The sequence below is a fragment of the Dipodomys merriami genome, unplaced genomic scaffold (assembly GCF_024711535.1).
Source record: "Dipodomys merriami isolate MVZ:Mamm:240054 unplaced genomic scaffold, mDipMer1.0.p SCAF_11, whole genome shotgun sequence".
Lineage (NCBI taxonomy): Eukaryota > Metazoa > Chordata > Mammalia > Rodentia > Heteromyidae > Dipodomys > Dipodomys merriami.
In genome coordinates, this window is record NW_027202382.1 from 13,398,188 (window position 1) to 13,419,526 (window position 21,339).

General features: G+C 41.5%; 2 protein-coding genes across 3 annotated transcripts in view; both read left to right on the forward strand.

Annotated features, from left to right (window-relative positions):
• Chmp5 (charged multivesicular body protein 5) overlaps positions 1–7,026 on the forward strand; it is a 12,599-nt gene extending 5,573 nt beyond the window's left edge. Inside the window, exons 4-8 of the mRNA XM_070008698.1 lie at positions 1,066–1,159; positions 1,282–1,353; positions 2,566–2,674; positions 4,099–4,211; positions 6,061–7,026. Of these exons, the coding sequence (XP_069864799.1) occupies positions 1,066–1,159; positions 1,282–1,353; positions 2,566–2,674; positions 4,099–4,211; positions 6,061–6,111 (439 nt within the window). The 3' untranslated portion in view covers positions 6,112–7,026. The remainder of the gene's footprint in view (positions 1–1,065; positions 1,160–1,281; positions 1,354–2,565; positions 2,675–4,098; positions 4,212–6,060) is intronic.
• A 5,433-nt stretch (positions 7,027–12,459) lies between these two features.
• The window catches only part of Nfx1 (nuclear transcription factor, X-box binding 1), a 55,532-nt gene continuing 46,652 nt past the window's right edge, over positions 12,460–21,339 (forward strand). For both annotated transcript variants that reach the window (XM_070008706.1, XM_070008713.1), the window contains exons 1-2: positions 12,460–12,553; positions 15,723–16,721. In XM_070008706.1, coding sequence (XP_069864807.1) covers positions 12,529–12,553; positions 15,723–16,721 — 1,024 coding nt within the window. In that variant the 5' untranslated portion in view covers positions 12,460–12,528. The remainder of the gene's footprint in view (positions 12,554–15,722; positions 16,722–21,339) is intronic.

The window sequence follows — 21,339 nt, forward strand, 5'->3', positions numbered from 1 at the left end:
ATGTCTTGATAAATCATTATTTTCTGTTTAATGTTATATTATGGGCATTTTCTGTCCCTTTTAAATATTCCATCAAGAGTCAGGCACTGGTGGCTGAAGTCTATAATTCTGGCTACTCAGGCATCTAAGACCTGAAGATTCTTGGTTTGAAGCCAGCCCAGGCAGGAAAGCCTATGAAACTCTTATCTCAAATTAACTACCAAGAAAGGCAAAATTGGAGCTGTGGCTTAACCTTGAGCAAAAAAGTTCATGGACAGTACCCAGGTCTAGGAGCTACATCCAAAAAAATGCCCCCCTTCCCTTCTCCTCCCCACTAGAATTTGAACTCTACTACTTGAGCCATACCCCACAGTCCAATAATTATAAAAACTTGGCTGGGAAGGTAGCTCAGTGGTAGAGTGCTTGCCTCACATGCATGAGGCCCTGGGTCCTTAGTACATAAGCAGAAAAAGTAGGAAGTGGCTCTGTGGCTCTAGTGATAGAGCATTAGCCTTGAGCTGAAGAGCTGAGGGACAGCACCCAGGCCCAGAGTTCAGTCCCCAAGACCTCCAAAAAAAAGTAAAAATAAAAAATTTAGATATGTAGCAAGACTAGACTTGATGGCAATATGCCTGAAATCTTAGCACTAGGAAGTTCAAGGTAAGAAAATTACAAATTATAAGCCAGCCTTGGCAACATAAGGATGGGAAGGATAAACAAAGGAGGAGGCAACAATGCTTGATATGAAATGTACTCATTACCTTGCCCATGCAATTGTAACCTGTCTACAGTATGTTCACAATTTAAAAAATATATGTATATAATTATAGAAAAAATCTATAATGTTAAGTGGAAAATAGCATTGTAACTTGACATGCAAAGGGAAAAAAAACTAGAGACGTGATAATTTTTTTAAGTGGAAAATAGCATTGTAACTTGACATGCATAGGGGAAAAAAACTAGAGACTTGTGATAATTTTTTAAAGTATTTTGACCTTTTTAATCTTAAAATTATGATCAAAATACTTTGTTCCAATAGATTTCCATCTGGCTCACATTTCCCATTCTCACTTGATTCTATATAAGGTATGAGCAGCAGCGGGATAACCTTGCCCAGCAGTCCTTTAACATGGAACAAGCCAATTATACCATCCAGTCATTGAAAGACACCAAGACCACGGTATGCCCAAAAGCACCTTTCCCATTATTTTATTAGTCTTGTACTCTTTCTGAAGGTTTTTTAAAGTCAGTTTAGTCAACATGACTTGTTAAGATACTATATTTTCTACTTTTTATTTTTAGGTGGATGCAATGAAGCTAGGAGTAAAAGAAATGAAGAAGGCATATAAGCAAGTGAAAATTGACCAGATTGAGGTGAGATGTATGTTAGTTTCTGCGAGAATGAGCACTAATTTCTGTAAGATGCAAATACTGAGTGCTCGATAGGAAAAGCAAAGGGAGATTGGATCTCAAGCCTGCCATTTACTAGTGGAAAGATTTCCAAAACTATCAGTTTCATAATTGTTAATGCAAAGTTCCTAATACCACATGTAGTTTTTATGCAGATGAAATAAATGAACACCCTGACAGAATAAACACCCAGTAGTTACTTCTTTTTTTTTTTTCTTTTTTTTTTCTTTTGTTGTTGTTGGTGGTGGTAGTCATAGAGCTCAACCTCAGGCCTGGACATTGTCCCTGAGTTTTTTTACTCAAGGCTAGCACTTTACCACTTTGAACCACAGCACCACTTCTGGTTTTCTGGTGGTTAATTGGAGATAAGAATCTCATGGACTTTCTTACCAGGCTGATTTTGCAATCCTTAATTCCCTTTTTTTGGGGTCAGTTATGGGACTTAACTGGGCCTGGGAGCTGTCCCTGAGCTCTTCAGCTCAAGGCAAGTGCTCTACCATTTGAGTCACAACATTACTTCTGGTTTTCTGGTGGTTAATTAAAGATAAGAGTCTCACAGACTTTCTTTTATTTTGGTTGGTCATGGGGCTTGAACTCTGGGCTTGGGTGCTCAAGGCAAGCGTTCTACCAATTGAGCCACAACGTCACTTCCGGTTTTCTAGTTGTTTATTGGAGATAAGAGTCTCACAGACTTTCCTTCCCAGGCTGGCGTTGAATCGCGATTCTCAGATCTCAGCCTCCTAAGTAGCTAGGATTACAGGCATGAGCCACTGGTGCCCAGTTTTAGTTCCATTTTTAAGTGAGAAAATTAAGGCCTGGTGACATTTCTCCTCATTAAGTAATACAAATTCTGTACTGGGGCAGTAACTCAACAGCACAGTATATATTATGGTTTGCACATACCTTGAATTTAATCCCTAGCCAAAAAAGTAAGGAAAAGAAATTGAGGAAAGAATTATTGAAACCTCTGCTTTAGAGGACTGTCTGCTCAGTTGCTGAGCACAAGCCAGTCACAAGCCAAGGACAGGTTAGGGAGGAGAACTAACAGTTATATGCTTGGCCTTCTGTGTACATTGTCTTTTTAAAAATTGCTCATTCCTAAGGTTCAAAGGAGAGGAAGAGAGCAATTAGAGAAAAATGGTAAAAAATAAAAGAAAATCCTCTACATTTCTATAGGATTTACAAGACCAGCTAGAAGATATGATGGAAGATGCAAATGAAATCCAAGAAGCACTGAGTCGAAGCTATGGCACCCCAGAATTAGATGAAGATGACCTAGAAGCAGGTAGGTTCTAAGAAAAACAATTATAATGTATATTTAGTTTTAGAGTCTGAGGCCTGGGGTCTTTTCTCAAATGTTAGTGAAAATTCCTATCAGGATTCCCTCAGCATTCACTGGATTTCCTCAGGATTCACTGAGGTAGAGAAACTAAAGAAGGTCCAGCTTAATGCCTGGCCTCAACTTGTCCTTTCTCTGCTGTTTTTCTTTTGACTTTTTTCTATTTTCCTCTCTCAGAATAGCAAAGCATCTCCTGCATGTTAGGGGGCTTAGCACTAAAGAAACAAATAATTTTTTAATATACGAAGCTTCTACTGTAGCAGTGGGAGAAATATGAACTGCCTACTTCTTTTCCTAAATAATTATAAAAACTCATGGTTGGGAAGTATGAGATATGGGAGCTTATCCCAAGGGAATCTAACCTAGTTTGTAGTGTGGGACAGGCTCAGGACCTGTGCTAGGGGCTAGGACAAAAAAAAAGGGACACGGGAGGGAAGGGAAAAGAATTGTTGAGTAGCCTCAGAGAAAGTAGTTTCTTCTGGTGGTACTGGGGTTTGAACATAGGTCCTTGTGCGTATGAGGCAGATGCTCCACCATTTGAGAGACACCCCACACTAGAGAGAGTTTAGAAGCTATACTATAGTCTGAAAAGACAAGAGAGAGAAATGGACAGATGAAATGGATGAGATTTGATGATTGGTTGGATATGAGAGAAAAAAAAGTATGCCAAAGATGTTTGTTCATTTCTATCATGAGTAACTGGGTATATAGAGGAACCACCCCCAAACTGCATTTTCTATTAAGTAATGCCTCTCTCCCCTGCTACCCTCTCTTCCTCTCCCTCTTCCTCTGCCTCTTTCTCTCCTTCCCATTCCTCCTCCTTTCTCTACCTCACTTCCCTGTCCTTCCCATTTTATCATTTTACCTAGAACCTTTTTTCTATTCATTTTTTAAAACTTTCTGTCTTGAGTTCCTTTATTGAATCTCCCCATGCTGTTATTTTTCCTCTTGTTTACCTCCACCTCACTTACCAGAGTTACTCTTACAGCCTAATTTCATATAATTATTATTTATTATCCAACAATTTCATGCCTCCTTTCACTGCTTTCTTTCAAGTCCATCAGTGAATTAGAGAATTTGTACTTATTATAATCCATTTCCCAGTTTGAATTGTCCTAATCTTCTCATCAAAACTAGGAGCCTATAAACCTTTGGGGAATTGGTTCATTGGTGTGTTTTATTTTGCTTTTTGTTTTCCATAGATTTTATTTTTTATGTTTCCTTAGAAATTTCCTATAATTGTCTTTTATTTTAAAAATAGAAGTTAATAATCCATTTCCCTTTGTATTTCAATCTTAGGCTTACCTTGTAACATTAGGTGCCAGTTTTCTTGCTTAATTTTTTTGAAATGATACATATATTAATTTCAGAGTTGGATGCATTGGGTGATGAGCTTCTGGCTGATGAAGACAGTTCTTATTTGGACGAAGCAGCATCTGCACCTGCAATTCCAGAAGGTGTTCCCACTGACACAAAAAACAAGGTGAACATTTTCTGCTTATTTTTACCTAGAACCTATTTTGAAATGTGGAAAAGATTTCATGCCCACCAGACTGAGATTACATTTTTTTTCCCTGTTGAGACAGTTGGCTCACATTATACTCCTATCTCAGCTCCCCAAATAGCCAAGAAGAAAATCCTACTTTCTAGACACAGTAAATAATTACTGAGTGGATTTGTGTGTATGTTATTCAGGGCCTTGTGCTTACATCTTGCACCAGCCCTTTTCATCTTTGTTGTTTTTGGAATAAGTTCTCACTTAAGGTTTGTTTGAACTGGACTGGACCAAGATATACCTATTTACATTTCCCATGTAGCCAAGATAATAGTCACAAACCATTTCATACCTATTGGTTGAAATGGGGTCTCAAGGTTATGACCAGGCAGACCTGAAACCATGAGCCACCAGCACCTAGCCTTGAGTGAATCTTTTTTTTCTTTTGGTCTGAGGCCAGGACAAGAACTCAGTACCTGCTGCTTTCACTCACTGGCTAGCACTGTATTAACTGAGCAACGCCTCCATCCTTTTGAGAGATTTTTTTTTCCTAATACCAGTTAATAATTTAAGTATAAAACTTATATGGGATTGGGAATGTGGCTTAGTGGTAGAGTGCTTGCCTAGCATGCATGAAGCCCTGGGTTCAATTCCTCAGTACCACATAAACAGAAAAAGTTGGAAGTGGTGCTGTGGCTCAAGTGGTAGAGTGCTAGCCTTGAGCAAAGAGAGGCTTAGTGACAGTAGTGTCCAGGTCCCGAATTCAAGCCTCAGGATTGGCAAAAGAAAAAAAAAAAGCTTAATGTGAAAGATTCTAATTTCACAAAGTAAGAAATAGGATTTTTGGCATTAATTGTGACACATTAATTAGCTGTTTTGAGCTTTCTTATTCTTTGTAAATATAAATTGCAGGTAATTTACAAGTATTTCACATAATTGAATAGAGTAACTTAGAGGCTGGTATGTAAAAGACTTTGCAAACTTCAAACCCTGTCCAAATCTACATAGCTGTCTTTATTTTAAAAAGTATTTTATTGCTTATAAAATTTCATTTGCTCCACCTTAGCTCTTAGTATAATGTATTACAATGTATTTTTTTATCTATTGCCACTGGACATTTATAGTCTTAGTTTTTCCTTACATCCCCGTGTGTGTGTGTGTGTGTGTGTGTGTGTGTGTGTGTGTGTGTGTGTGTGTGTGTGTGTGTGTGTGTGTGTGTGTGTGTGTGTGTGTGTGTGTGTGTGTGTGTGTGTGTGTGTATTGAATATATATATATATATATATATATATATACACATTATAGTTGACAGAATTTTGTGTAGAAACTACTCCTAGTGCTACTGTATTTTAAGCAAATAAGAAATTCATGTCTACTTTCAGAATATCAGTTTTCCCACCTAGAAAATGTGGGGAGCTAGGACTGGGAAGGTGGATCAGTGGTAGAGCGCTGGCCTTGCATGCTCAAGGCCCTGGATTCGATTCCTCAGCACCACATAAGCAAAAAGGAAAAAGCCGGAAGTGGCGCTGTGGTTCAAGTGGTAGAGCGCTAGCCTTGAGCTGAAGAGCTGAGGGACAGCGCCCAGGCTCAGAGTTCAGGCCCCACGACTGGGGCCTGAATGTGGGGAGCAAATGACAGGGAATATTTTTCCCAGGACCCTTATAGTTGTTTTCTGCAAGTGTTTATCTTGTACCTCTTTCTACCTTAACTTGGGGTAGGTGGTCTTAATTTTCTCTCATTGTTATTGTCTTAGGTGAGATTTTGATTTGGATTGATTAAACACTTGGAAAAAAAATTTTTAAATTAAAATTGACACTAAACCTTGATTACTTTTCACAGGATGGAGTGCTGGTGGATGAATTTGGATTGCCACAGATCCCTGCTTCATAGACTTGCATCATCCAAGTACATCATGTAAAATAAATACATATGCTGGGATTAGGAAATATTTCCAAATTTGCCATAACAAATTTAGGTTTCTTTGCTTTCTTTGAAAGAAAGTTTAATTACATTGCTCCTATTCATTTTTTTTCCGTTAAAAACTTAATACTTGGGCAAGCTTTCTTTGTACTAAAATATGATTCTTTTCTCTTAGGGAAAACTAACTTAAAAGTAACTTTGACTTTATATGATTGGTTTTCACTTATTAATAATAATTTGAAATAAAACCATGGATATTAGACTCTTAAATTCTATGACAGTGTTGGCTGGGTGCTGGCATCTCACTCCTGTAAGCCTCCTTACTCAGGAGGTTGAGTTCTTAGGATCACTGTTTAAAGCCAGACCAGACAAGAGTCTGAAAAGTCTATGAGACTCTGACCTCCAGTTAGCCAACAAAAAGCCAAAAGTAGAGTTGTGGCTCAAGTGATTTAATGCCAGTGTTGAGCAACAAAGCTAAGCAAGAGGACAAGTCCCTGAGTTCAAACCCCCAGTACCAGCACACACACAAACTAAATTCTGTAACAGTGTAACTCTTAGTCTCAATGTGACCTGATAATGATGAGATAAAGATGAGATTATGAGACAATTTGTATTATGATTCAAAACCAATTTCTCTTACATTAGAGGTGGGTTAAAGTGATGGCTTTTTGATAGGATTTGTTGTGTCTTGTGATTTGTGAACAAGTCATTATTGTGTTCAATATTGGAATAATGGAATTAATACTACTGTGTCATGAGTGGATATTTTGGTTCTGTAGTTTCCTCAGTATTACAGCTTGACTTGTAATCAGTAATGAATATTTCTTGATATTTAATGTATAGGACTTTATTTATACTCAATAAATATTTTTCAAATGGATATAATTTTAATAACTTCAACCTAAAACTTCTACAGAAACCACTTTAAACTCAGTAGGATTGTGGTATAAATGAAAGAGCAAGCCAGTCGCTAGTGGCACATACATATCTGTAATCCTAGTTACTCAGGAGGCTGAGATCTAAGGCTCATCGTCCAAAGCCAGCCTGGGCAAAAAAAGTCCATGAGACTCTTTTTTTTGTTGTTGTTGTTGGTCGTGGGCTTGAACTCTGGGCCTGGGCGCTGTCCCTCAGCTCTTCAGCTCAAGGTGAGCGCTCTACCATCCATGAGACTCTTATCTCCAATAAACTACAAAAGGCCAGAAGTGGCTCAACCTGATAGAGTGCTAGCCTTGAGCAAAAGAGCTCAGGAACAGTACCCAAGTCCCCTACTTCAAGGAATCCAGGAGCCAGTGTCTCTCACCTATAATCTAGCTACTTGGGAGGCTGAGGTCTGAGGATCTTGGTTCAAAACTAGCCCAGACAGACAAATCTGAGACTCTAATCTCCAGTTAAACACCAAAAAGCTAGAAGTAAAGCTGTGGCTCAAGTGGTAAAGCACAAAGAAACCAAACACACGGGGCTAGAGGCTCAAGCAATAGCAAGGGGAAAGTCCTTGAATTCAAACTCTAATATCACCAAGAAATAATAACAGTGATAAAAATAAGTAATGAAAGCAAAAAAGGCAGTGGTGTGGCTCATGTGGTAGACTAGTTAACTAGCAGGTGTGAGTCCTTAAGTTCAAACATCAATACCACACAAAAATAATGAAAATAAAATACTCTAGAGGTGTCTCTGATGCCCACATTTTCCCTCACCCAATCAGAGAGATAGGATAGGATGAGGCAATTTAAAATAGATAAGAAGAGATCTTAATGTAAGATCTGAAACTTCAAAACTACTACAGGAAAACATAGGGGAAACTTTAGAAGATACAGACATAGACAAATTTTTTTTTTGTTGTCGGTGGTGGGGCTTGAACTCTGGACCTGGGCACTGTTCCTCAGCTCTTGGCAAGCACTCTACCACTTGAGCTACAGCGCCACTTCCAGTTTTCTGGTGGTTTATTGGAGATAGGAGTCTCACAGCTTTCCTGCCTAGGCTGGCTTTGAACCATTATCCTCAGATCTCAGCCTCCTGAGTAGCTAAGATTATAGGCGTGAGCCACCAGCGCCCGGCTGGCAATTATTTTTTTTTTGAATAGAATTCCTGTCTAGCAAATCAGAACAAAATTGACGAATTGGAACCACATCAAGTAAAGAAGTTTCTGCACATCAAAGTAAACAATGATTGACCCCTGGTGGCTCAAGCCAGTAATCCTCACTACTCAGAAGGCTGGGATCTGAGGATTGAGATTCAAAGCCAGCCTGGCAGAAAAGCTCATGAAATTCTTATCTCCAGTTAACCAGCAAAAAAGCCAGAAGTAGAGGTGTGGCTCAAAGTTAGAACACCAGCCTTGAGCTCAAAAAGCCAAAAAAGAGCACAGCGCACTGAGTCAAGCCCCATTACTGGCACCAAAACAAAACTATTTTGAACCTTCCATACATTGGACATATATCTGAAGGAGGGCAAATCAATATACAATAGAAATATCTACAAGCCAGCCCCCAAGACTGAGATTCTTATCTTCAATTAGACACCAAAAATCTGGAAATGGAGCAGTAGCTCAAGTAGTAGAGTATCAGCTTTGATTAAAAAAAAAAAAACAGGGCTGGGAAGGTGGCTCAGTGGTAGAGTGCTTGCCTTGCATGCATGAGGCCCTGGGTTCGATTCCTCAACACCACATAAGCAAAACGAAAAAAAAAAACACTAAGGGACAGTGCCCAGACACTGAGTTCAAACCCCAGTACTAGCACAAAAGAAAAAACAAACTTGGAACACCTACCATTGTTTTGTGCTAATCCTAGAGCTTGAACTCAAGGACTAGGTGCTGTCCCTGAACTTTTTGGCTTAATGCTAGCACCCTACAACTTGAGCCACAGCTCCACTTCTGGCATTTTTCATGATTAATTGGAGATGAATCTCAAACTCCTGCCCAAACTGACTTTGAACTGTGATCCTCAGATCTCAGCCTCATGAGTAGCTAGGATTACAAGTGTGAACCTGGCTTAATACCTATCTTTATAGCAGTAAAATTTACAATAGCCAAACTATGGAACTAGTTTAAGTGCTCAGCAGATGACTAGATAAAGAATTTGTGGGGGTTGGGAAGGTGGCTCAGTGGTAGAGCGCTTGTCATGCATGCCTGAGGCCCTGGGTTCCATTCCTCAGCACCACATAAGCAAAACGAAAAAAGCCGGAAGTGGTGCTGTGGCTCAAGTGGTAGAGCACTAGCCTTGAGCTGAAGAGCTGAGGGACAGAGCCCAGGCCCAGAGTTCAGGCCCCATGACTGGACCTCCCCCCCCCCAAAAAAAAAGAATTTGTGGTATATTCATACCATATTACACTATGGATTATAAATATTTAGATATTAGAAGGATGACATGCACAGGAGAGCAGAGCTGGAGGTCGTCATGGTGACCAAGATAAGCCAAACTCAAAAGTCTAAACAAAATGTTTTCACTGTGGAATCTAAGTCTGAAATGATGATGATAATAATAATGTGTCATGAGTGCGTGAAAATAAGAAGATAGTATAATGAAATCCACCAAAAACTTGGGGATGGAGAGGGTAGAGTTAGGGGTATATAATAAAAAGGGAGAGCTTGTTCAGAGTATACTGTACAAAGCTATGAGGGTGATATGATTCTTTGTTCTCTGGAACAGTATGGAAATAAAGCCAAGAGCAGCAGAAAAACTTGAATAGAAGAGAAAGTATATTACAATGCAAAAGTAAAGGCCACTTGGAAGAGTCAGACAGGGTAGCCTTTTTTTGCTATTTTTATCCCTTTTTTAAAAAAATTCCTTTTTAATTAGGGCAGGACTTGTTCAGGCAAAAGGCCTATTGGTCCATTTGAAATAGGGTTAGGTGTTCAACTAGTTAGAGTGGTTTGGGTAGTTTTCCAAACTGGGGAACTAGAGACTAGGTAGGGAAGGGTTGGTTAGGCTGGTTGGGTTGTGTGGATAAGCTTCCAGGAATGATGGTTGGGTCCCTGAAGACTTTTAGGAATGCTGATAGGACCCCTGGGGGATGGTTGATGTACAACTGTTATAAGGCTACTAACCATGGCTTTTTCCCATGAAAGTTACCATAATAAATCCCTCTTGTACTATTGATGTATGTTAATGAAAAATAGTAAAAGAAAAAAAAAGTATGTTTAGTATGAAAGGCTAGATAAAAGAATGTATGTGACAGTGAGCAATGAGCTCTAAAGTTCTGATCCTTGAGATTCCCAGAATACTGTAGATGTCTACAGTAATTCCTTTGATTCTGTGAGGTATCTCATTATTTTGCAGTAAATCTCCTTTCCTGTTTAGTCAGGATTCCTGTAACTCACCAGAAGAAAGTCCTGAAATTTCCTCGTCAGCCTCTCGTTAAGTTTCTGTGTTTATCATTGTTCTACACCCCAGAGTCATGACTCATTGCCTCATCACCTAGAATGCCTGTCATTCAGAGATAATTCTTACTATACAGAGAGAAAAGCCAGAGAGCAGGCCTTAATCTGTGAACTGGCACACAAAGGAAGGGAGGGAGGGAGAGGGAGAGGGCGGGGGAAGGAAAGGAAAGGAGAAAGGATGAGACTTGTGATGAGGAGCCCCAGGTACCAGAGTATAGATTGTCACTCCAATAACGACTATTAGACAACCTATCTGTTCAGCATCTTACCTCATAGCCATTTAAGGAGACATAGAATTGAATAGAGGTGATGATGGGTTTTTGCTTTTGTAGGTTTGGAAGCTTTTTTTGGTAACAGGATTTGAACCTAGTCTCATGCTTGTGAGGCAGGCACTCTAAGCCAACCCCCCAGCCTAGTCTTAGTTTTTTTGTGTTGGGTTTTTTTTTTGTTGGGAGGGGGATAGTCCTGGGGCTTGAACTCAGGGCCTGAGGGCTGCCCCTGAGCTTTTGTGCTCAAGGCTAGTCTTCTATCACCTGAGCCATAGCTATACTTCCATGGGTGGTAGAAAAGTTTCTTTTTTTTAAATTTAATTTTATTTGTGAACATACTGTACAGAGGGGTTACAATTACATGGGCAGGATAATGCGTACATTTCTTACCAAGCATTGCAGCCTCCTCCTTTGTTTACCCTTCACATCCCTTCCCAGCTTCCCCCCTCCCCCCTTCCCCCCCAGCGTGGGGCCTGAACTCTGGGCCTGGGCGCTGTCCCTCAGCTCTTCAGCTCAAGGCTAGCACTCTACCACTTGAGTCACAGCGCCACTTCCGGCTTTTTTCTTTTTGCTTATGTGGTGCTAAGGAATCGAACTCAGGGCCTCAGGCATGCAAGGCAAGCGCTCTACCACTGAGCCAACTTCCCAGCCCCAGAAAAGATTTTCTAAGACTTTTATGCTCAGGCTGGCTTCCAGCTTTGATCCTCAGATCTCAGCCTCCTGAGTAGAATTACAAATGTGACCCACCAGTGCCAAGGTTCATTTGGTCCTTTTTTTAAAAAAAAATATATTTATATAAAAAGACCAATAATATGGGCTGGGAAGGTGGCTCAGTGGTAGAGCGCTTGCCTTGCATGCCTGAGGCCCTGGGTTCAATTCCTCAGCACCACATAAGAAAAAGAAAAAAAAAGCCGGAAGTGGTACTGTGGCTCAAGTGGTAGAGCGCTAGCCTTAAGCTGAAGAGCTGAGGGACAGCGCCCAGGCCCAGAGTTCAGGCCCCACGACCGGACCCCCCCCCAAAAAAAAGAACCAATAATAGCAGTATGTTATGCATCAATAGCAGCAACAGCTTTTCCAGGTTCTGCAGTCATCTGAACAAAATTAGACATCCAGCACATCCATAAATGACTTATTTTCTTTTGGATAGGTCTTAACTACTTATGGTTATGTCCTACCAAAAGGACATAATAGCACAACACAACTCCAAAACAAAACAAAAACAGAAGAGGGAAAAAAACAGCAGGGTGCCCGTGCCTGTAATCCTAGCCATTCAGGAGGCTGAGATCTGAGGATAGGTGGTTCAAAGCCAGCCCAGGCATTAAAGTCACCAGGAAACACTGATCTCCAATTAACCACTGAAAACCCGGAAGTGGTGCTGTGGCTCAACTGGTAGAGCGCTGGCCTTGAGCATAAAGAGACTCAGGGCCTGCGCGTACATCCTGAGTTCAAGCCCCACAACCCACAAACAACAACAACAAAAACAGTTCACACAACTCCTCCCCTAAGGCCAGGAGTTCCTTGCAACTTCCTGCCACTTCCACCACTGCTCTTCTTCCGTCCGGCGCTTGGCGCGTGTCCATGACGTCAGCAAGGCGCCGCACAGTGGATTCGGGCCGCGCAACCTCCGTGGCTGTCTGCCCCGCGCGCAGATGCGATTTTTTTTTTCGGTGCCGGAAGTCCGGGACACGTGACCGGGTGACAGTGCTCGCTTGGCTGCAGAGCTGGTTTTAGGTGCTCCGGCACGGGATGGCGGAGGCGCCTCCAGTCTCAGGTACTGTCCTGGCCCTCACGGGGCTGGTCCCCTCTCAGGGAGCGGCAGGATGATCAGGGATGAAGATATGGCTTCGGCCATTAGATATCGCGAGAGCGGCGCATGCCGGAGCTGAGGATCGTGGCTCTGAGGGGCCAAGCCACGCGCCTGGCGCGTACCGAGGTCCTCCACAATCTTCTCCTGGGTGGTGAAGCCCAAGCAGCTGGGTTTCTCGGGAAGGAGGGCTCGTCTCCGCGCCCAGCGAGGCGATGTGGGTGTCCTGGCCTCCCTCCACAGGGGTCAACCGGCCTTCCGAGGACCGCCTTGCCCCGGCCTCCGACGGGCGGGCGTCGGGCGGGTCGCCGGGACCATCGCGGCCTCGCGACTCCGCTGAGTTGGTGCCCTGTGCTTGGGGTGTGTGGCGGCGTGCGCGCGCGCGCGGGAGCAGAACGCTGGTGGCAGGAGTCGCAGCCTGCCACCGACTTCGTGGTCGATTCTCACTTTCCTCATCTGTCAGTCGAGAGCAAAGAACTTTATTCCCGTGAAGGCTTCGGCCCTGTACTTTTTACCTGTTCCGTACTTGTTAACTCTTCCTCTTGTGGAATTGCCTCTTGTGTGTAGAGAGCCTCATTTAACTTACATAACATCCATTTCAGTTTGCCTTCAGGGTGGATGGGAAGAGATCCCTGTTTTCCAAACCTGGTGGATGGCGACCAAAAAAAGAAACATTTTGCATTACTGTCTTGGTGCAACAGTACCTAAGTATAGAAATAAGCCACATGTTTTAAGAAGTACTGACTTTAGTACCAACAATAGTTTTTATTTTTCCCTTTAAAAAGATAGTTATCACAACCCACCTCATTGATTTGATTTTTACTTCTCACACTTTCTAAAAATCTGCAAGCACAGCACTTAACAGCATGAAAACACTGGTTAAGTTGTTGGTTTGATGCTGAATATTAGGACTCCAGCAAGACTGTATGTATTTTTGTACTGGATGGCAAGTAAAATGTATTTATTACTGCAAATCTCAAGTTTTACAAATTGGAAAACATACATTACTGATGTACCGTAAGTCCTGACATAAATATTAAGTCATCTTGGGTGTGAGAAAACTTTTTAGGTTGGTGTTTTGTTATTTTCTCCATCTAGTCCTTCCCCAGACCCATTAAACTCATTTCCTATCCTCACACTTCTGATGCTTTTTTTTTTTTTTCCTAAATAGAATTTTGAACTGGACCTTCATTTGCTAGGCAAGTGCTTGACCACTTGAGCCATGTTCCCTGCCTTTTTCTTTTTCTTTTTCTATAAGGTCTAGCTTTTGCTTGAGGCTAGCCTCATATCACAGTCCTCTTGCCTCTCCCCTGGCAGCTGAAATGACAGGCACATACCTGAATGCCTAGCTCATTTGTTGAGACAAGTAGGTCTCACTTTTTGCCCCCATTGGCTTCAAATTTCAATTCTACTGATCCCAATTAGTATGCACCACTATGCTTTAGTTCCTATTCCATGTTGTTAACTTAGTATCATCTCAAGCCTTCCATTTAAGATCCTTCAACAAACAGTCTAATCCAGGAGTCTCTTTTCTTTGGTCGACTCTCCAATGCCATCTTTTCTCTGGACTTTACAAACTACCAGTTGGACCTCTTTTATTCTACTTTGTTCACCTGTGAGTCACCTGCCTGTTATCTTGGATCTCTGGACCCACTTATATTAATATCTATGCTTTGGTGAGGAGAAGTCCTATTTACTGAGTAACTTCCTTTTAAAATAACAAAAGGATGTCTAGTCTTTGCCTTGTTTTCTGATTTGTGTGTCTCTCCTGTCTTTTAAAGTGGACCTTTCTGAGGGCTTTGAGAGCTGTCTGTATTCTAGTGAAATACAAACTGTGATTAAGTGCATCCCTATCTGGATCAGTTCATTACTGTTAAACATGGAACACTCTTTTTTGCATATCTCCCAGACTAATCTGGACAAATATACTGACCATATGTTTGTCCCTCTCTCCAGCCTTGCTTCCTTTTTTATTTAATTAATTTACTTGTCATTATAGAGATTATGTACAGAGGGATTACAATTACATGAGTCAGGTCATGAGTGTATTTCCTTTCCTACAATGTCTTTTGTTCCCTCATTCTCTCTCAGTCCCTCCCTCTTATCTGCACCCCCAAGTTGTATAGTTTACTTTCATCGATGCTGCCTTGCTTCTTGAAGGAGAGAACTGTACCATTTACCCATTCTCATTTAAATTATGTTTCCAGGACACCTTGGCCACTTGCTGAATTTGTCTAGTCTAATCTTTTTTTTTTTTTGTACCACTCCTGGGCTTGAACTTGGATTCTGTACACGGTCCCTGAATTTTTTTACCTCAGTGTTAGCATTTTGCCATTGAGCCCCAGATCCACTTCTAGCTTTTTGGTTAATTGGAGATAAGAGTCTCAACAAGCTTTACTTCCTTGCCTGCCTTCTAGCTGTGATCCTTAGAGCTCAACCTCTGAGAGGCTAAGATTACAGGCTTGAGCCACTAGTGCCCAGCCTTCCTATGTGAAAGTGTTGAGGACAATTCCTGAATTAAGTGAGAGATTACTCTGACCTTTATGATCTCGTTCAGTTTGTCATTATGTTTCTATGGTATCCATTGCCCTGCCTCTATCAGAGTAGTGAGTGTAAAAGCCATATATTCTAAGGATTCTGAGTCTGTCTTATAATAACCTCCATGGCCTTAAGCAGCTTACTCTCGGTGTGCCATTTCTTATTAATGTAAAGACTAAATGAGTTAAAACAAAAAGTACTTGAGCTGGGAATGTGGCTTAGTGGTAGAGTGCTTGCCTAGCATGCATGAAGCCCTGGGTTCCACTCCTCATTACCACATAAACAGAAAAAGTAAGAAGTGGCATTGTGGCTCAGGTGGTAGTGTGCTAGCCTTAAGTAAAAGAAGCTCCAGAACAGGGCGCAAGCCCTGAAATAAAGCCTCAGGACTGACAAAAAAAGCAAAATACTTCTAGTAATGTGTGGCATATACTGATGTGACTGTTCAATGTGAGATTATCCTCTCCAAGTGCCTTGAACCCATCACATTCACAAGAAACAGTTTTTACTAACAGCCTGCTTTATACAGTGTCTTTAGAAAAATAATTTTAGACATATCTTTGTCTTATGCATTTCTGAAAGTTAATTTTTTATGTCCTAGGTACTTTTAAATTCAATACAGATGCTGCTGAGTTCATTCCTCAGGAGAGAAAAAATTCTGGTCTAAATTGTGGGACTCAAAGACGACTAGACGCTAGTAGGATTGGCAGAAGAAATCATAGTTCATCACCTCCCTGTCATCTCTCCAGGCAAGTCCCTTATGATGACATCTCTGCTGTTCATCAGCACAATTATCCTTCTGGAAGTAAACCTAAGAGTCAGCAGGCTTTTTTCCATTCTTCTTTAAATAAATCACTCAAGAATCATGGTCTTCAGAATCAACCTTGGCAAAAGTTGAGGAATGAAAAGCATCATATCAAAGTCAAGAAAGCACAGGGGCTTGCTGATCAGACCTCAGATACAGCTAGGTTAGAAAGTGTGGCCAGATCTGAAAGTGGGACAAACCCCAGAGAGCACAGCCCTTCTGAGAATGAGAAGGAAGTTGTTAGTGCAGATCCCAGGGGAGCAAAACCCAAAAAAGCAGCACAGTTTGTGTACAGCTATGGTAGAGGACCAAAAGTCAAGGGCAAACTCAAATGTGAGTGGGGTCATAGAGTGACTCCAAAACCTGAGGATGCTGGACCTGACAATACGAGACCTGTGGGGCTTTCCCATTCTGACTCTTCAGATATATCCAGTAGAAAGGGGGTATTGGACGGGTATGGAGCTAAACGAAATGAGCAGAGAAGATACCCCCAGAAGAGGCCTCCTTGGGAAGTAGAAGGGGCCAGGCCAAGACCAGGAAGGAATCTACCAAAACACGAAGGTCAACGACATACAAATGCAGGATCCAAACATATGACTCCCATTCCAAAGGATAATCTTAATGAAAGACCAACACAGTCTGCCTGTGACAGTGGAAATTTGGCAGTCATCAATAAGTCTTCCAGAAGGGTTGACCAAGAGAAAAATGTTATAAAGAGGCAAGATCCTAAAGTGGTATCTTCTTTTCCTCGGGGCAAACAAAACCTTGTGCTCAAGAATGTGGAAACACATACAGGTAAATGTGTCTAGGTGTGTAAAAATAAACTTTTAGGGGCTGGGAAGGTAGCTCAGTGGTAGAGTGCTAGCCTTGCATGCATGAGTCCCTGGGTTTGATTCCTCAGCACCACTTAAGCAGAAAAAGCCAGAAGTGGCACTGTGCTCAAGTGGTAGAGCCCTAGCCTTGAGCTGAAGAGCTTAGGGACAGTGCCCAGGCCCAGAGTTAAGGCCCCACAACCAACAAAAAAATAAACTTTTAATATTAGTTAAATCATATGCTCTTATAATTGAAAAAAAAACTAGGAAATACAAAGTTTATTTCTATTTTAAACCACCATCTGTCTAGGTCCTGCTACCGTCCATTTCCTTTCTCCCCAGGAAACAATCATTAATTGGTTTTATATGAATCAAAAGCAAATATGAATAGAATTTTTTCCCAAATAGGGAGAATTTTTTAAAATGTAGATACAGGTGCTGTAGATACATTTTTGAGTTATGAAAGCAGAATGGGGGTAATAAGATCCCTGTCTCGGGGGCTGGGAAGTTGGCTCAGTGGTAGAGCGCTTGCCGTGCATGCCTGAGGCCCTGGGTTCGATTCCTCAGCACCACATAAGCAAAATGAAAAAAGCCGGAAGTGGTACTGTGGCTCAAGTGGTAGAGCGCTAGTCTTGAGCTGAAGAGCTGAGGGATAGCACCCAAGCCCAAGTTCAGGCCCCACAACCGGACCCAAAAAAAAAAAAAAAAAAGATCCCTGTCTCTACTGGATCCAATCTGCCTCACCTCATCTGTCTGCTCAGGTGCAACAATTCAGTTTCACTGTCTCTTAATCTCTCAGCTCATCTCTAACACATCTTGAAAATTCTGTCCTTGCTTTGCTTCCTTTTGAGCTTCTTAGCATATGGACATTCTGTCTTCTAATTTCCTTACCAGTTCATTTTCTGTCACCTCTCTTATTCCCTGGAATCTGTACTGTTTTGTCTTTCTATGCAGGTGGATGCAGCTCCGTTTGTCTAGAGTTCCTACCATGCATCTCACTTAAATGATGAATTCCTTTTCCATTGTGTTTTCTTTCTTTAGTTTGTGTGTGTGTCTGTGTGTGTGTGTGTGTCCTGAGATATGAACTCAGGGTTTCATACTTGCTAGGCAAGTACTCTCCTACTTGAGCCATATCTCCAGCCCCAGTCCTTTCTGCTTTTCTTAGGTATTTTTCAAATAGAGTTTCACATTCTGCCCAGGCTTGGCCTCAGAACACACACAGACTACACCCAGGGGTAGCCCTATCTATTTCTCAACTGTAGGTAGGATTGTAGGTTGAACTATATTCCTCTTGGGTTTTTTTTTGTTGTTGTTGTTGTTTTTGTCGGTCGTGGAGCTTGAACTCTGGGCCTGGGCGCTGTCCCTCAGCTCTTCAGCTCAAGGCGAGCGCTCTACTACTTGGGCTACAGCGCCACTTCCGGTTTTCTGGTGGTTTCTTGGAGATAGGAGGCTCACGGTCTCTCCTGCCCGGGCTGGCTTTGAACTGCGATCCTCAGATCTCAGCCTCCTGAGTAGCTAGGATTACAGGCGTGAGCCACCAGCGCCCGGCCTCTTGTTTTTATTGAGATGAGGTCTTTCTGACTTTTTGTCTGGTTTAATTTGAACCTCAGTTGTTCCTATCTCCTCCCAAATATCTGGTATTATAAGCATGTGTCACCATGCCTACATCGGTCATTTTTTACATTTCACAAGCTAGTTCAGTGATATTCAAGAACCTATTCTCACCCCTATAGGTCACATTCATCTCTTCTAGCCAGTTACACACACTTTTCCATTCAGAGCTTAACACTGGAAACAATTGTTTATGTGTCCATTAGTCTGTAAACCTCCCCTGGTCTATAAGCCACTTAAGTGTGAGTATTGTACTTTTCAGAATACATGTAGTTGTTGTATGGTTCTGATTGTTAAGGCAGTTCATCCTTCCATTGAACTGAAAACTTTCTTATAAAGAACAGCATAACAATTAAGTCCTTTTTTTTTAATGTCCAAAACCAGGACTCAGTATCTGACACTTTGATTCATTAGCTAGCACTCTGTCAACTGAGCTAAACCTTCAACCCTAAACAACTACATCCTTACAGCTTTCTTCCTTCTCACTTCAAATCAGTCTCATCTCTCATTTTTTCCGAGTTTGTAATTTCATCAAGGCTAAATAACTAGTTGGTGTACACTTGTAATCCTAGCACTTACAAGGCTGAGGCAGGAAGATTGTGAGATCAAGGCCAGCCTGAGCAGAAAAGTCTGTGAGACTCATCTCCAATAAAAATACTACATAGTGGTACCTTATTTTAAAATATTAAAGAAAGGGGCTGGGAAGGTGGCTCAGTGGTAGAGTGCTTGCCTTGCATGCCTGAGGCCCTGGGTTCGATTCCTCAGCACCACATAAGCAAAAAGAAAAAAGCTGGAAGTGGCGGAGCGCTAGCCTTGAGCTGAAGAGCTGAGAGACAGCGCCCAGGCCCAGTGTTCAGGCCCCACGACCGGACCCAAAAAAAAAAAAAAAGATTAAAATATTAAAGAAAAAGACAAAATAACTTAATTCTGCCAGCTCTTCCTCATGAACTGTTACCATTTTGATTCCTTTTGTTTAGTACAGGCTATAGCCTAACCAATAAAGTTACTGAGCTTTTTTGTTGTTGGTTGTGGGGCTTGCTTGCTTGCTTGCTTGCTTGCTTGCTTGCTTTTCTTTCCTTTCTTTCGGCTAGCATTCTACCACTTGAGCTACAGCTTTACTTCCAGCTTCTGGATGGTTAATTGGAGATGAGTCTGTTACAGAGTTTCCTGTCTGAACTGGCTTCAGACTATGATCCTCAAATCTTAGCCTCCTGAGTGGTTAGGGATGACATGAGCCATCTGCACCTAGCTCTGGAGTTCTTATTGTATATTTTATTTATTTATGTATTTATTTATTTATTTTGGAGGCAGAGTCTGGCTATATAGTCTAGGCTGGCCTTCAACTCATAATCTTCCTGCCTCAGCCTCCCAAGTGCTGGGATTATAGGCATTTAGATTTAGGTTTCCCTTTAAGCCAGCCACACAAAATGGTCCTTATTTCATGCATTCTCTACCTAGGTAGGGAAAGCTATTCCAAAAACTTTGGCGAAACCTTTAACTTTCAGGACAAATTAAAGAAACACTAATTTGATCCTTTATACCTTCATTTACCAAATATTTGTTGCTAGATACTAGAAACACTATCTTGAGCCCTGCCCTCACACATCCCTGCCTCTCTGGTCACAGACTTTGTAGTTATAGTCTCAAGATTTTCTGTATTTCTCTTCCCATATTTCCCTACTTCTTTCCTCCCTCCTTCCCTTCCTCCTTCCTGTCGTTTTTCCTTCCTGTTTTGTTACTGAGGATTGAATCTAGGGGACCCCAAGCTTACCTACCAACTGTGTCAAGACCCCAATTCTTTGCTTTAATCTTGGTGTTAAAATAGGATTTTACCAACTTTGTTGAGGCTGGCCTTGAACTTACAGTTCTCTCCCCTTCATCTCCAGGTAGCTGAGATTACAGGGTCAGCTTTATGGGCAAAATGAGTTTCCTTCAGTAGAAACAAACTACATGTGAAATTTAAAAGACAGGAGTTTCCTTAATTTTTACATTAAATTGAACAACCAGAAAGTAACAGTAACTTAGGAGAAATAATATTATGGAATGATTAAATGTGAGTTTTTCATTTAGATGAATTTGAATTTTTTTCTTTTCGAAGTTTCCAGTCATATGACCTTTGGACAAGCGATCTATGTATTCTGGGTCTCAGTTTCTTCACCTATAAAATAGTATGTGCTCCAGGCACCAGTGGCTCACGCCTATAATCCTAGCTACCCAGGAGGCTGAGATCTGAGGATTAGAGTTTGAAGCCAGCCCAAGCAGAAAAATCTATGAGACTCTTATCTCCAATACAGGACTTTGAAAAAGCCAGAAACAGTACTGTGGCTCAAGTGGTAGAATGCTAGCCTTGAGCACAAAGAGGCTTAAGGACAGTCCCTAGACCTTGAATTCAAGCCCCTAGACTTGGAAGTGAATAAAGATAGCTATTTCTTCAGGAGAGAGTCTGGGAGTTTGTTTGTTTTTTCCTTCCTTCTCTGCACTGTGTGTTGCCATGTTGCCCATGTTGGTCTTAGGCTCATAAGCTCAAGTGATCCTCTGCCTCAGCTTCCTGAGTAGCTGGAACTATAGGCATGTGCCATGCACCTAACTTAATCTGAGAGGATCTTATGATGTTGTTTACCAGTCTCTCACTAAATGGTGAGTTTCTTCCATCAGAGACTTGTCTCTCCTTCAATCTGTAACCCCACTACGAGGCTTGTGGTAGGTGCCAAACATATCTTCATTGAATGAATTACCAGTTTTTAGAACAACTGTTGAAAGTGTTGTTAAAATTTACAGGCTTACAGCTGACCACTGTAGTTTAATGAACCCTAACTATGGTTTTAGTTGCTTCAGAGGTTGCAAGGCAAAGTCCCACAGCAGTGTCCAGAGTGTATTCAAGCTCTGTTATAAATGCTATAAGTAGCATTTGACTACTCTGCTGTCTTCCTGGGCAGCTTCTTAGGAATTTTTTTCTCAATTACAGGATTCGTCATGTAAATATCTCCTTT